The sequence below is a fragment of the Taudactylus pleione genome, unplaced genomic scaffold (assembly GCF_031769625.1).
Source record: "Taudactylus pleione unplaced genomic scaffold, aTauple2 ptg000520l, whole genome shotgun sequence".
NCBI lineage: Eukaryota > Metazoa > Chordata > Amphibia > Anura > Myobatrachidae > Taudactylus > Taudactylus pleione.
Window position 1 is genome coordinate 9,039,568 of NW_028284922.1, and position 15,648 is coordinate 9,055,215.

The 15,648-nt window shown below is 42.4% G+C and overlaps 1 protein-coding gene across 3 annotated transcripts in view; it reads right to left on the reverse strand.

The window, feature by feature from the left end:
* Positions 1-15,648, reverse strand: part of LOC148501331 (uncharacterized) — a 276,950-nt gene that overhangs the window by 206,914 nt on the left and 54,388 nt on the right. For all 3 annotated transcript variants that reach the window (XM_088450639.1, XM_088450638.1, XM_088450640.1), the window contains exon 6: positions 12,973-13,064. In XM_088450639.1, coding sequence (XP_088306765.1) covers positions 12,973-13,064 — 92 coding nt within the window. The remainder of the gene's footprint in view (positions 1-12,972; positions 13,065-15,648) is intronic.

Sequence of the window (15,648 nt, forward strand, 5' to 3'; positions counted from 1 at the left end):
CATAATGGCAACCAGTCCCAAACTGGTCAGTTCAGTGCTGGAGTTCCTCAAAAGTGAGGACCCCAAAACTAAAGGCCCAGGGCTATCCCGTATACCCCTGGTGGTGGGTTCAGGGTTAATGGTAATGAAAGTTAATATTCTTTACAGGAGGACTATATGTCTCAGTGGGAATGGTTGCTAAAGCAGTGTCCGTTCTCAGCCAATCAGCTCCTCCCCATTTAGTCCTATGGCAATGACCACGGTGACCGGTCATTCGGGTAGGCACTGTACAAAGGTACAATGCATGTCCAGCTGGCCTAGTTTGCATATTTTGATGTTATCAAGACGATTGGATGCCTACATGGAACGCAGAGGAGGCCACCCAAGGGTTTCGTAAGTAAATAGTTTATTTTATTTTTTTTTTAAATAAAATACTACCACAGTCAGTGCACAAGTCCCCTGTTTATTTTAATAACTTCTCTGCAGGCAAATTACAGGTGCCGGGGGACACGCTTGATGGGACCTGTAGTTTGCCTGTAAAGGGCAATATTAACTCTTTCAATAATACCATTAACCCCACATCCACTGCCACTTGGGATGTGGGGAATAGTAGTTGCTCGGGAGGGGGACCCCCATGTTATTATTGGGGTCCCCAGTTTCCTAGGATTTCCAGCCCTGGGCTGACCAGTTTGGGGTTGGTTGCAGTTATGGCAAGTGGACCCCATGCTGCGTGTATCCCTGCGTTAGTCCCCCCCCCCCCCCCCGGTTATTGGAAAATAAGGGGATCCCCATGCCATTTTACCCCCTATTTTCCAATACCAGACCAGGCTGAGAGTTCCGGGACTGGTTACTGATTTGGTAAGGGGGGTGGAGGACCCCACAATTTATTTTTTATCAAGTTTAACTATTTTGCTGCTACGAGCAGCATCTAAACTAACGGCTTTGGAGAAGTGTGTTTGTAATAAGTTATATTTTTTACTAGGCATTTAATTTTAGGTTTAGTCCTTTTTTTTTCAAAAAAATATTTATTAAGGCTCTGCATAGTATAATGAAGAATATCCATATTACATAATGCAATACCATATAATCAAAGAAAGATAACAGTAAATATGAACATATAGAGACAAGAGGAAAAAGAGAACAGTCCCTAAGATAAAGCCAAACATTTTACTTTTATTCTTAAAAAAAAAAAACGTTGTGGAGTATATATTCGTAAACATAAACAAAAATTATGTGACTATCTTAAATGAGATATGCAGGATCAAATAAAAGGGGATATATTTATTTCCTATTAGGTCAATCCAAACAGACAAAAAATGGCAAGTAAACATAATAAAAATAATAAAACAAAAAAAAGGGGAAAAACAAAAAAGGTAGAGGTACATATAACAAGCACAACAGGTGCTTACCCAAAACCCATGAGTCACCAATCCATCCATGGAGTAAATTAAGTATGAGAAAAAGAGGTTGATAAGGAAAAAGATAGTCAAAGGAGATATACATAGAAAAGGGAAAAAGGCAAAAGAAGGGAAAGAAAGGCTATCTAAAAGATGGGTTAGAAAGAAATAGGGTTTTGATCCACCAGTAATTGATAAGAAATCCATGAGGTATGCTGGAAGCAATGTCAAATAGACATCAGCGTCTCCTTATTCAGAGTCACTTCCAGCTAGTCCATGGTACATAGAAAGAGTGACCATGGTTAAAGTTGGTGCAGAGTCATGGATCCATTGTTGAAGGATAGCTTTCCTTCCAACTGCCTCTAGTAGTAATAACAATTTTATGATCAATCCTAGGGATATTGGGTTGGTCAGCCAAATATTGTCCAAGGCACTCTGCAGCAGAAAGATATACCTAAAGTGGTATTACCATAGTGAGTTAGGTCCTCCCAGAATAGTTGAATGTATTGGCAGTCCCAAAAGCAATGCTTAAGATCTGCCTCCACTGGTAAGCATTTGGGGCAACTGGAATCTTCAGAAAGACCAATCAGGTGTCATATTTTAGGAGACAGATATGCTCTGTGTAATATCTTATATGCCATTTCTTGATAAGTACTGGTGGAAATTAGCTTTACTTTAAAATGAAAGGTATTGAGGATGGCAGTAGGTGAGAGGCATGGTAATTGAGTAGTCCATCTGCAAATCCCCTGATGCACACTTTCTGGATTAAGTTCAATTCTTATCCAAGCATATATAGTGGAGATGGAATATGAACCAAATTGGACAAGAGCATCAAGAGGATTTACAAAATCTTGTAGATTTAACTTTGGAAAAATGGATTTTAAATAATGTGTAGCTTGAAAGTAAGGAAACCTGTGTTGAGGCCTGAGATTATTCTTTTCCACAGCTCCAGGGAAAGTAAGTGGTGTCGTAGAAGAGCCCATTAAATGTCTAAGCGTAGTAATACCCATGGAGGACCAAGTTTTAAAAGATAAAGAGGCATTGCTGTCCTGCAATTCCATATTGCCTACTAGAGGAAGGAATTAAGTGATTATGTATTTTTTGAGACAATTTCCAATCTTGGAGAGTGGAGGTTAATAGTACAGATGTGGTGAAAATCAATTAACAGTAGAGAACGGTAAGTGCGCTCTAACAACAATGCTAGTAGTAATAATGGGAGCAGCTTACTGGTGAGGTCACCACTTAACCTTCAAGATATATAGAACAAAGAATAAAGATATAGAAATGTATATATTTAAAAAAAAAAAACATTTTAATTATTTTTTCTACATTTCAATTTTATTTAATCCATTAGCTTCTCTGTTTTTACATTGATTGATATATTTATTTATTTTTTCCGTTTATTATTGCCCTCACGTGTCCACCCCCTCTTTCCTAGTGCTTCGGTTTCTATTAGCATTTTATATTTTGTCATATTTGAGCTAATTTTATACCACATCATGTGGACACAATCTTAGTTGAATAAATACGCATTTAATTTATTTTCCCAAGAACTCATGTTTTATTGTTATACATATAGTCTGATTGTTATATCTACCATACTGCCATTTCCATATTAACAAGTTGGATAAATTACTACAGGGGTTGAGCTGATTTACATACATAGCGACAGAATATAGATTACACATGATTGAGCGCTCGCTGGTATAAACATTTCTATATGTTTATTCTTTGTCATAACAGTATAAATGTGTCCACATAAATCTATCCTCCATGTGCTACAAGTCGCACTATACAACTCAGTAGCACCGAGCGTATTTTCGTGCAAATGTTTAACTTAAAAAGAGTCTTATTCACACATTGATGTGCATAGTGCACACAAGCAGCTTCTGTCAGATGTGAGAGAGAAGTACAGAGTTGTGATTCCAGTACGACATCTGTATAAACGTAACAACCGCAAATCCAATCAATGGCAAAAGCGAAGGAGACAGGTTATATTGATGTCAGGCAGATTAACCCCTCCTCTCTGCACTTGGTGGGATAATTTGCGAAGGCTAATTCTAGGTTCTGGATTGGAAATTAGTCCAATAAGGTAAGATAGATCATGTCGTGTGAGAAGAGGGGTCATTTCTAGAATATATAAAAGCTTCAAGAAACTGGCTATTTTGACCAAGTTACAGCGTCCCAGCAAATTAAGATGAAGGCTTTGCCAAAGATTGAGTTCTGACTGAATTTTACAAACAATTGGATGTATGTTATATGTGTAAAGGTGAGAAGGGTAGGAGGGTAATGCAATCTCCAAATAAGTAATATGGGTATGTGCCCATTGAAAAAGAAAACTATCCCTCCTTACGTTATTAAACATTTACAACATACTACCATACAATTTATATGGTCAAAAAAGCACCCTAGGGTGAGAAGGGACATGCTGCAAAGACACACATTTAGAGGAGTCTTGGGATTCCAAACTTTTTCCAAACTTTAAATCTTATTATATGGCGGCCAGGATAGCACAGTGTGTACTGCGGAGCAGACCCAAATCTGGGAGGATGTGGGTAGCAATCGAGTCGAATGCTCTGAAACTGCATTCCATTTCCTCCTTGTTATGGCTCCCCAGGTTGGCCCGCCCTAAAGCAGTGTTGCATCACCCTGTTATCATCCATACCTTGGACATCTGGGACTTTGCAAATCGCTGCCATAATATTGCTCCACACCCCAGTCCCCTGATCCCATTGTTCAATAAACCTGATTTCCATCTGGGCTGAAACCCAGCTGCCTTTATATGCTGGCAAAATAGCAGAATCATGTTGTTGAATTATATCACCCAGAATTCATCCTTTCCTACATTCACCGATATTCATACTGAATTCTCTATTCCACACAAATCCTTTTTTCAGTATTTACAAATTCGGCACTTTCATTCCACAATGTCTTCATGACTTACTAATAGACCCCTCACCAGAGTTGAGTTCTTAGCCTCTGGGAGGAGGCAGGTACCTAGGGGCTTATCTCCATGCTGTACACAGAGCTCACACCTTCGTGCCCCAAGGAGAAAGACCCTCATGAGAGGGCTTGGGAGGAGGATTTAGGGGAAACTTTAGACTGGGAGGACATTTATTTAGATCTGGCCTCTAGTTCAATTTACGTGCGTATAAAAGAGGATGCCTATAAACTATTTTTAGGTGGTAGTATGTCCACTCCAGATTACATAAAATGCACCCCGAGACTCCAGGGACGTTTTTACATATACTGTACGGTGGAGTTGTCTGAAGCTGGTTCCCTTCTGGAAAGAAATTTGTGCCCTTGACAGCTCCGTTTTAGACATCTCTGTCCTTCTTAGTCTCAAATATTTTACTACCAGTGCATGTTCCATAAGCAACTCACTATCAGTAAAAATTATTTTGCCACATGGTGTTGGCAGCTAGGTATCTCATTGCCTTGGTTTGGAAAAAAACGAAGGCCCCAGCCATCGGAGAGGTCTTAGCTAAAACCTGGCACATTCGATATATGGAACAAATGACTAGTATCCTATGGGGTTCTTCAAAGAGTTTCACTAAAGTATGGGAACCTTGGACCTCCCATTTCCAGGTCCCACCTGCTTTTAATTGATTTTTCTAAATTGGCCAGGACCTTTGCGTCTCGTATTCTTTGCTATTCTTGTGCAAGTGGTTCAGCTGAGTCCGCCACCCCCCCCCCCTTCCTTCTTCCCTTCCTCTTTCATTTCTTTCAACTTCTTCCTTCTCTTCTTTACATGTTAAACTTTTTTTGTTTGTTTCTTCTTTTTTATTTTCTTTCCTGCTGGTAGCCTCGAATAAAAAAACTGGTTGAGATTGCGGAACTGTGGACACTTATCAACCAAGCTGTCGATATCTGTATCTGACAATTTGTTGATTTTTCATGTTTCACTGTTGTATCATTCTATCTTTTTTGGACCTCCTTGTAGGTCATTTATGTTCTGCCTCTAACCTTTTCATTAAAATATGTCTTTAATAAGAAAAAAAAAGAAAACTATCCTTCCAACCTGACCTCTCCCATCCAAACAAAGCTAGAGCTTCAGATTTATCAAAATTATGAGAAAATCCGGCAAACGAAGAGAACCGCTGGATGGTTGCAGTTAGCAGGAGTACTGAGATTCTAGGATTTGATGTAAAAAGAAGCATGTCATCAGCAAAGGCTATTACACCGAGTTCCATATTCCTTATCTTTATGCTTTGGTAGCCATTAAGATTTATCAAATATTGTAAAAGCGGATCGATTGCCAAATTAAAAAGAAGGGGGGAAAGAGGGCAGCCTTGCCTGGTGCCCCTCTTCAAGTAAAAGGTAGAAAAGATAATATTATTAACCTAGCCTGTGCCATGGGTGTAGTATAGAGAGTTTGTACAAGTGAATGGAAAACAGGGCCAAAACGTTGAAAGCAAAGCACCCTAGAAAGATGATGCCATGCTATTTAGGTTATTAGTTCTTGATTAATGAATTTTTTTTTTAGGGTCGTATAGTTTAATAAACTACCATCCTGTCTGCCACTGCTACGCCACTATGTTCCATAGATGTGCTATATTCTTTTAAACTGCCATGTGTTTGTTGTAATGCTATGTTGCTTAGTTCAATTGGTAATTATTAATAATTATTAAGGATGAGCGGGTTCGGCTTTCCGAAATCCGAACCCCCCCCCCCCCCTATCTGAGCGGGGAACCGAATCAGGCTCGGGTTTTCCCGCCTGGCTCAGATCTGAAATCGAGGCAAAACGTCATCATCCCACTGTCGGATTCTCGTGGGTTTTGGATTCTATAAAGGTCCCATGATCGCTGCCATTTTTCATTCCGGCTGTGGAGTGTGCAGAGTTAGGAGGGAGCTGGGAGCACAGTGTGTTAGACTGTTATAAAAATAAAAAATAATAAAGTACTGCTGGCTGGCTACTGTGAAGAGGGAGGGAGCTGTTGCTGACCATAGGGGTTGGCTGGCTGGCTACTGTTGCCCATATACAATACCATAGGGGCTGACTGGCTGGCTACTGTTGTCCATATACAATACCATAGGGGCTGGCTGGCTACTGTTGTCCTTGTCCATATAGGGGCTGGCTGTTGTCCTGGCCATAGGGGCTGGCTGGCTGTAGTGCTGTGTTGTCCAGGGGGTGCTCTGTCCTTCAGGGGTGCTCTCTTCACCCACCCCCAGTGTGAAAAGCTGGGCTGGCTGGCTACTGTTCTCCATATATACATAGGGGCTGGCTGGCTACTGTTGTACTTGTCCATATATTGGCTGGCTGTTGTCCTGTCCATAGTTGCTGGCTGGCTGGCTGTAGTGCTGTGTTGTCCAGGGGCTGCCCTGTCTGCTGTAGCGGTACGCTCATACAAATAATTTTTACTGGGGCTGCCCTGTCTGCTGTAGCGGTACACTCATACAAATATTTTTTACAGGGGCTGCCCTGTCTGCTGTAGAGGTATGCTCATACAAATAATTTTTGCAGGGGCTGCCCTGTGTGGTGTACGCTGCCCTTCATCCAAATAATTTTTACAGGGGCTGTCCTGTGTGGTGTAAGCTGCCCTTCATCCAAATAATTTTCACAAGGGCTGCCCTGTGTGGTGTAGGGGTATGCTGCCCTGTGCCCTGTGTATATTCACTCCAAATAAAAAGAGGTTATTTAATTCATCCAAATAATTTTTACAGGGGCTGCCCTGTGTGGTGTAGGGGTACGCTGCCCTGTGCCCTGTGTATATTCACTCCAAATAAAAAGGGGTGATTTAATTCATCCAAATAATTTTTACAGAGGTTATTTAATTCATCCAAATAATTTTTACAGGGGCTGCCCTGTGTGGTGTAGGGGTACGCTACCCTGTGTGCCGCCCACTTGTGTCGCTTAGCGTAGTCATCCAGCTACCTCGGTGCATACAACCAAGGAATATATATATAATAGGCGCTAGTCAATATAAAAATTTATTAAAACATGTCAGAAAAACAAGAAAGAATACACATAGTAAAAACAATTCAGGATAAAACCATATATAGAATAGCTAACATACAATAGGTACGTGATGTATTAATATACAGCAGTATATAGCTATATCTATCTATCTATATATATATATATATATATATATATATCTCAATTTAGCCTAATTATTAGGCTATTATATGTAAAGATACATAAACTATAAGCTTCTATTTCACATGACAGTACACACTAATATTCAATAAAAAAAGACAGCAGATTATAATTCAAAATGTATCAAACTAGAAAATGATCACCTTATGTTGTTTCACCACTGATGATTTTATTGGTGAGACAAACTTAGGATTCTAGCTGGTAAATAGAAATATTTTTCCCACATCAGGGACTGACACGTTATTACTCAAAAAAAGAAGGTCAGAACATTGTATCCAGCTGGAAGGGATATTACTGCAAAAGTTGTTATTTTATTCATTACGCGATGTTGCAAAAATTGTCTCAATGTAGAATTTGCCATTTATGTCAAACTTGTAATGTCCAGAAAAAATATAGAAAAAAAACAAAAAAGGAAATGAATAAAAAGGAAAAATAAATAAGTATAGTCCACTGAAGATGTATTTGATTAGGGCACCTCATTTAAATATGTAATTTTTAGAACTCCATATCACACAAAAAAGCTACACCCCATACATTTAGGGGATGTCAATTGGTGGAGTGGATTTCACAGGTGTGCCAAAAAAAGGAAATACCTGTATAGATATATGTACTTTTCTGGAGTAGACACAATAGAAAAAAAGAGCATGCATGCAAAAATGGTTGCAGTATATACAGTAACCTGTGTCATTCAGATTTATAAATTGGGTGATTATCTTTAAATGATCCAAGGGAACATCTACTGAATCAGTGTGTATCACATATGCTGACCATCAGCCAGCCTGCTGTCCATGTCTAGCAAATTCAGAGCCACGGTATTGAGGTATATGGTATGCATAAAAACCCTTCACTCAGCAGATGGCAGATAAACTGGCTATATTTCAGCCACCTTGTACATGTCTTTCACATCCAGGGCCACGATGTTGGATAGTAAAATATGCAATAGAATTGATCAAACTAGGGATCACCACTTAGCACACTTTTTCCTGTTTAGGTTTCTCTCCACCCCGACAAAAAGTTATTAACGCGTTTCTCCGCCTCTTTTGGTCACTCAGCGGCTTCCTCAGAGTATGTGTGAAAGTGCCCTCCCGGCAACTCCTTATAAACTCTGCCTTGCTAAAGCATGGCATAGGGGCTGGCTGTAGTGCTGTGTTGTCCAAGGGCTGCCCTGTCTGCTGTAGCGGTACGCGCATACAAATAATTTTTACAGGGGTTGCCCTGTCTTCTGTAGCGGTACACTCAAACAAATAATTTTTACAGGGGCTGCCCTGTCTGCTGTAGGGGTACACTCATACAAATAATTTTTACAGGGGCTGCCCTGTGTGGTGTCCGCTGAACTTCATCCAAATATTTTTACAGGGGCTGTCCTGTCTGCTGTAGAGGTACGCTCATACAAATAAGTTTTGCAGGGACTGTCCTTTGTGGTGTACGCTGCCCTTCATCCAAATAATTTTTACAGGGGCTGTCCTGTGTGGTGTACGCTGCCCTTCATCCAAATAATTTTTACAGGGGCTGTCCTGTGTGGTGTAAGCTGCCCTTCATTCAAATATTTTTTACAGGGGCTAACCTGTATGGTGTAGGGGTACACTGCCCTGTGCCCTCTGTATATTCACTCCAAATAAAAAGAGGTTATTTAATTCAACCAAATAATTTTTACAGGGGCTGCCCTGTGTGGTGTAGGGGTACGCTACCCTGTGTGCTGCCCACTTTTGTAGCTTACCATAGTCATCCAGCTACCTCGGTGCAACCTTTTGGCCTAAAAACAATATTGTGAGGTGTTCAGAATAGACTGGAAATGAGTGGAAATGAATGTTATTGAGGTTAATAATAGCGTAGGAACAAAAAAAAACTAATTATGAGATTTTAGCTGTTTTTATGCTTTTTTCCAAAAAAAATACAGATCCAAAACACAAAACACGGAAGGGTGGTTTGGCAAAACCAATCCAGATCCAAAACACGAAGAAAGATCCAGATCCAAAACCAAAACACGAAAAAGTGGCCGGTGCCATTTCTTGAACTAGCCTGTTACTCTGCTGCTACTCTGGCTTGAATCGTCTGTAAGTGTGTTTGTAGCATAATAATAGCTCTTGATTAATGAAATTGAAAACATTCTTTAGTGTCGTATAGTTTATTAAATTGCCATCCTGTCACTGCTGCGACACTGTTTTATAAATGTGCTATATTCTTTTAAACTGCCATGTGTTTATGTCGCTGCTCTGTTGCTTAGTTAAGCCAGCCAGTTTGCAGCAGCGATTGAAAACAATATTGCGAGGGTGGTCAAAATTTACTGGAAATGAGGGTTATTCATGTTAATAATAATTTAGGAACAAAAACTGGTCCAAATTATAGGATTTTAGCTGTTTTTATTCATTTTTAAAGGATGTCAAAACCAAAATATTTAAGGGTGGTTCTGCCAAAATGAAAACCAATACACAACAATTTAAGACCAAAACACGGGCGTTTGCGCACATCTCTAATACAAATGAATATGCCATTGGTAGTTAACATTACTAGCCCTTATGGTAAAGTCCAGCGACGTTCCTGAACTCTACGGCATCCTCTACACTGTTGCTGGCAGCCTATCAATGCCAGCGACGGGAAGTTGTGTCATGCGCATGCGTGATGACAAGTCTGCGCATGTGCATTACACTATCACCTGTTGGGGACTCAGCAATGCCTGGGAGGATTTGATGTGTTCCATTTGCTAGCTACCGTATCGCTATCGCCATCTATAGTGGTACAGTGACAAACATCAGTAAACAAAGTTTGTTGTTTGAAAGGACATAACTACTTTAGCAAGTGGCTAATCCCATTCCTGACATCAGCACCCTTATATGACCATGGAAAATAAATACTGTCAACCACTCCCAGAAAACAGATTAAAATAGATAGTAGGGACCCAATAGACCTTCAATTTCAGGAAATGTGTATTTTGCTTTACCATGAACTTCTGTGCCCACTGAACAGATAATTCATATTACTGTGTTCCACGCCTGCTGGAGAAATCCAGAATGAATAATTCATCATCACAGGATGATTTCTGGTCCTAATCATCCCCTCAATGCATGGAGCAGCTAAAGAAGAAACACAGTCCTTGCTTGTAATCCAGCTGGCCCAAATAAAAACCTGACATTTCTAGTCAAAACAATTGTAAAGACTGGTGAACACCTTGTGCCTGAGCTGGCTGGTGTGTGAAGAAGTAGTCCAAATTTGTGAAGAGCTATGGAACAACCCAAGCGTGCATAAAACATTACTCTTAGAAGATAAAATTACATCTGTTGAGGGCCCCAGACAGTAAAGATAAAAAGTGGCTGAGAGCCAAACTCTGGTCCCACAGAGTAGGAGAAAGAATCAGCTTTGTTGCACTTACAAAATGGAGAAACAAGTGACTACCGCCCAAGTAATGAAAACTCCTTGCCAGTACCACAATGATCCTAGAGTGATGTCTGGTCCGGCAAAACTCACCACAATTTCTCTCCCAGAAATTGAGTTAACAATATTAGTTATAACCATCCAGGCTTCTAGTATCTCCCAGGAGTACCATTGATGCATAAGGAAATTGTCTCAGCTTTACAGATTTAGCCCAACAAAAGTGGGAAGACTCCCAGGCTCAGCCACTGTCAGTTGTAGTGGAATACTGCTGACACCATAACATAGCATTTCACATTAAGATATATGGGGTGTATCCAATTAGCCGCGGTAAATTACTTTGCCCAGGGCTATCCAATTAGCCCCCAAGCTGGCACTTCTCGGGAATTTGGTTTCGCCTGCCTGAGGCAGGCGAAACCAAATCCTCGATAAAAAGGTGTTTTTCTCCCGACGGCGGCAGAGAAAATACATAGTTCTGTTACTTTTCTCAGATCCTATGTATTATCGGGAGAAAAACAGATCATTTTTGTGCGTAATAAACAGGGTTTAATTGGATAGCACGATAAAAACATTGGTGAAAAATACTAGAACATTGGTAAAAAAAAGTTTTTTTACGCCTGAAAATTCGGCGCTAATTGGATACCCCCCTAAACCGTAGTTGCACACAGAGTATAGGCATGCTGCATGAAAAGATGCTCAGCGCTACCAAGTCACACGGCGCTCATGTGTTATGTGTAATGCGACTTCTAGCGCACGGAGGATACATGTATGTGGACACATATGTAGACCCGAACAGTAGTTTAGCCAAAGATACAATTAAAGATCAGGACTGGGGAAGGTAGGATAATCAAGGTCACAAGCCATGGTCAGGATTGGAGAGAACAGAACAGATGAGGTCACTAGCCGATTTCAAGGCTTGGAGAAAACAGAGTGACCTGATGGGCAAAAGTTAAGTAGCAGAAGTAACAACAGTTAATGGTGTTTACACAGCAAATTCTCATCAGTAGCACTTTGCTGGTGCTGAGAACAAAAGGAAGGAATACAGAATCACAAGTGAAATAATTAGCTCCACCTGTGGATCTTTAAAATGTGTCAGCCAGTAATGACTACACCTGTGCACCAACTAGGAAAAATGGAACCATGCACTGTTAAGGCCCCTACACACGGAACGATATTGCTAACGATAAAACGCATCAGAACGACCAATTGTCAATATGGGATGTAGTCAGCATCCAGGCGTGCGGGATGCCGATGGTCTGAATACCGGCATCGAAGTCATGACAGGTTGGGATCCCGGCACCAGTTTCCCGACCGCCGGCATCCTGAAGGTAAGTATCGGGGTGTTAGGGGGAGGTTAATGTTAGGGTGCTGCGTTAGGGTTAGGCACTAGGGGGAGGGTTAGGGTTAGGCACCGGAAAGGGAGGGTTAGGTTTAGGGTGCGGGGAGGGGGAGTGGGAGGTTAGGCTTAGGCACTGGGAAGGGATGGTTACGGTTAGGGTAGGGGTTAGGGTGAGACTTACCGGTCTTCCTTATCGGTGTGGGGATTCTGGCTGTCGGGATGCCACTGTCGGTATTCTGACTTACGGCATCTCGACAGCCGGGATTTCATACCCAACCCGTCAACATCGTTCCATGTGAATGCACTATATCGTGCATTGCGGGCTCCCGTGGGGTCGTCAGCCGCATCACCTGATCTTTTGTACATACAGAAAGATCAGGCAATGTGGCTGACGATCCCATGCAGCGCTATGTGGCGGGGGCTGGCATATCGGGTAGTTGGGCACCAAATCGCCCCTTGTGTGTGGACCACCTTATATGTCGGCCTGGGATCGTGGGTCGTATCGGTAGGTACACAATCGTATCGCTTGTACCCACCTTTAGTACTCCCTGAGGAATGAGTTTGAGAAACACTGTCCTATGAAAATACAATAATAATCTGTAGTACAACAGTTCCATTATGTACTAACATTGCATACGCAGAAATACAATGCCCAGATCAGCAGAAGAAAGGGCTCTGCATGCTACAGTACTGGGTACAGAAGGGTAGATATTGTTACACTTATGTATGCAAACTATAATACTGTTTTGCTTTTTTTCCTTTTTGTAAAAGTAATAAGAAGCTGAACGTACTGTGGGAGAAAATAGGGATCAATGTCCAATCTTCTCTTATGGAGAAAGTAGCTGTCAATATTTGAGAGAGATTTCAGTGATGCCTCAATGTTCTACAAAAGAAAAACAAGCACGGTTATAATTTGATCAGTTTTTCCATTTAAAAATTTAATCACATACTGTAATAAATTACTTACATTGGGGCTGAGGACCTGATTCAGAGTTGTACGCTATTCACACTGCCAATGCGTCTTTGTACGCAGTGGCGATAAGAAAGTGTCTTGTGTAAATAGAAGCCTCCTGTTGGCTTCTGTGATCCAATGCTGTGTTCGAGGACACTTGCATGAACATCGGTCATCTAAGTAACCCACAGATTACTCAGGATGGCCGTGAAATTCATGCTTCCGGGGCCAGTGAAGCTGCTTTTTTAGATGCAGACACTGGCCTCAGCATGCTTAGAAAACGTTCTCCATTACTGACACTCCCCCACCCCCAAACTATTGAAAGAGGAGTGTGCTAGTACCCGGACTCCAAACTTCCTGTCCCTCCAGAGAGGTTTCATGCCATGTTCCAAGATGGCCACTGATATTACTGAGCATGTGCAGGGACCATCTTGTCGACATGGTGGGAGACAGAAGTCTCCAACTTATCTCCTATATAGAACCTGGTTAATACCTGCATATAAAGCTGTTCCAGCATCCTGCACTGCTACCTGTTTGCAGCACCCACTCACCAGCTGGTAAGCTGTATAGAACCCCGCTCCACTCAAGTTCTGCTCTATTACCAGTGTGCATGTAACAGTGAGTACGGCTGTACCTACCATATATCAATAAACCAACACCACTAGTAAAGTAACTGGGCTGTTCATAGTTTCAGTCATCCACTGGTGTGTAACTACATAATATCAACACCTGCACACACCATTTCCAACACAAATGCCCAGCACATCCTTGCCATTGGCGCGCAAATTACGCCACGCGTAAGACACGTGCCCGTGATCGGCTATGCGCACTGCGTACGTGACCACAACTCCATAGGAGTGCATGGTGCGATCTCAGTGCGAACCATAGTATACTGGAGCATAGGCAGATGCGGGGAATCGCATGAGGCGACGTGTGTGCACGTTTGTGGCGTGATCAGCCACAATGTAACTGTGTGAATATGCGACGCTGATTGCCACATGCGCAGTACAGATCCTGCGCATTCACTAATTGGCAACCATCGGAGTTGTACACAAACCATCGGGTTTGTACAGTGGCGTAACTAGGGTATGTGGAGCCCAGGGCAATTTGAAAAAAAGGAAGGTGCGTGTGCACGCTGAAAAATAGGCATGGCCACATGCCACAAGGGGCATGGCCACTGAAAAATGGGGCGTGTCAACATGACACACACCCCTTTCTCATCACCCTGGGAACATTCCTTTCCATTCCATATGCACCTTAATGAAGTGCTCCTTATACAGTCCCCCTATGCAGTGCCACCAGTAGTGGCCCCCCTTATGCAGGCCACCAGTAGTGCCCCTTATACATTACCCCCAGTAGTGGTCCCCCTTATGCAGGCCCCAGAAGTGCCCCTTATACAGTGCCCCCAGTAGTGGTCCCCCCTTATGCAAGCCCACATTAGTGCCCCCCCAGTAGTGGTCCTGCTTATGCAGGCCCCCATTAGTGCCCCTTACACAGTGCCCCCCCAGTAGTGGTCCCGCTTATGCAGGCCCCGATTAGTGCCCCTTATACAGTGCCCCCAGTAGTGGTCCCCCTTATGCAAGCCCCCATTAGGGCCCCTTACATAGTGCGCCCCCAGTAGTGGTCCCACTTATGAAGGGCCCCATTAGTGCCCCTTACACAGTGTACACCCAGTAGTGGTCCCCCTTATGCAGGCCCCCATTAGTGCCCAGTCCCCAGTAATGATCCCCCTTATGCAGGCCACCAAAAGTGCCCCTTACACAGTGCCCCCCAGTAGTTGTCCCCCTTATGTAGGTACCCAGTAGTGATCACACACAGACATACACACACAAAAAACATAAAAAACGACTTACCTGAATCCCCGTTCCTGCCGCGCCCGCCGCTGCTCCTCCATCTCCGTCCTCCCGCTTGGTCCTATGGGAGAGATGCCGGTGGCGGTGTGTGTGAATGTGTAGTGCGGACCGCACTCACTGCGGTCTGCACTACACTGGCTAACTAGGACGGGTCGGTACCGTGGCCAGTGGCTGTTTCGTATCATGAAAATAAGGCAAACAAACTGATTCGCTGTCCAACTACTAACAAAACTGCCTAATTTTATATCATTTTGCAGCTGCAGCAGTTCAGAGTAAGTTGCATTCAGATGGGTTGATGTCTATCAAGCAGTAAAAAGAGTTGAGAAGTGGAACAAGGGGAGAAGTTGCCCATAGCAACTGATCAGCTTCAGGTAGCATTTTATCGAGCACATGGTTGCTATGGGCTACATCTCCACTCTTTTCAATGCTTGATACATCAACACCTGTCTTTTGTTTTGTTTTTTAAATCCCATTAACTATGTTGGATGGAGCCAGAAATTAGGGAATAGGTAAGAATTAAGTGCCTGAATCAGAGATGTACACAATGCAGATATTTATCAGTTCAGAGATTATTGATAAACTGCACATGCGTCTAAGCCAAACTGTGCATGTGTCAAGGTACATTATCGTAGTAGCGACTTTTCACTCCCAGTGTGATTGAC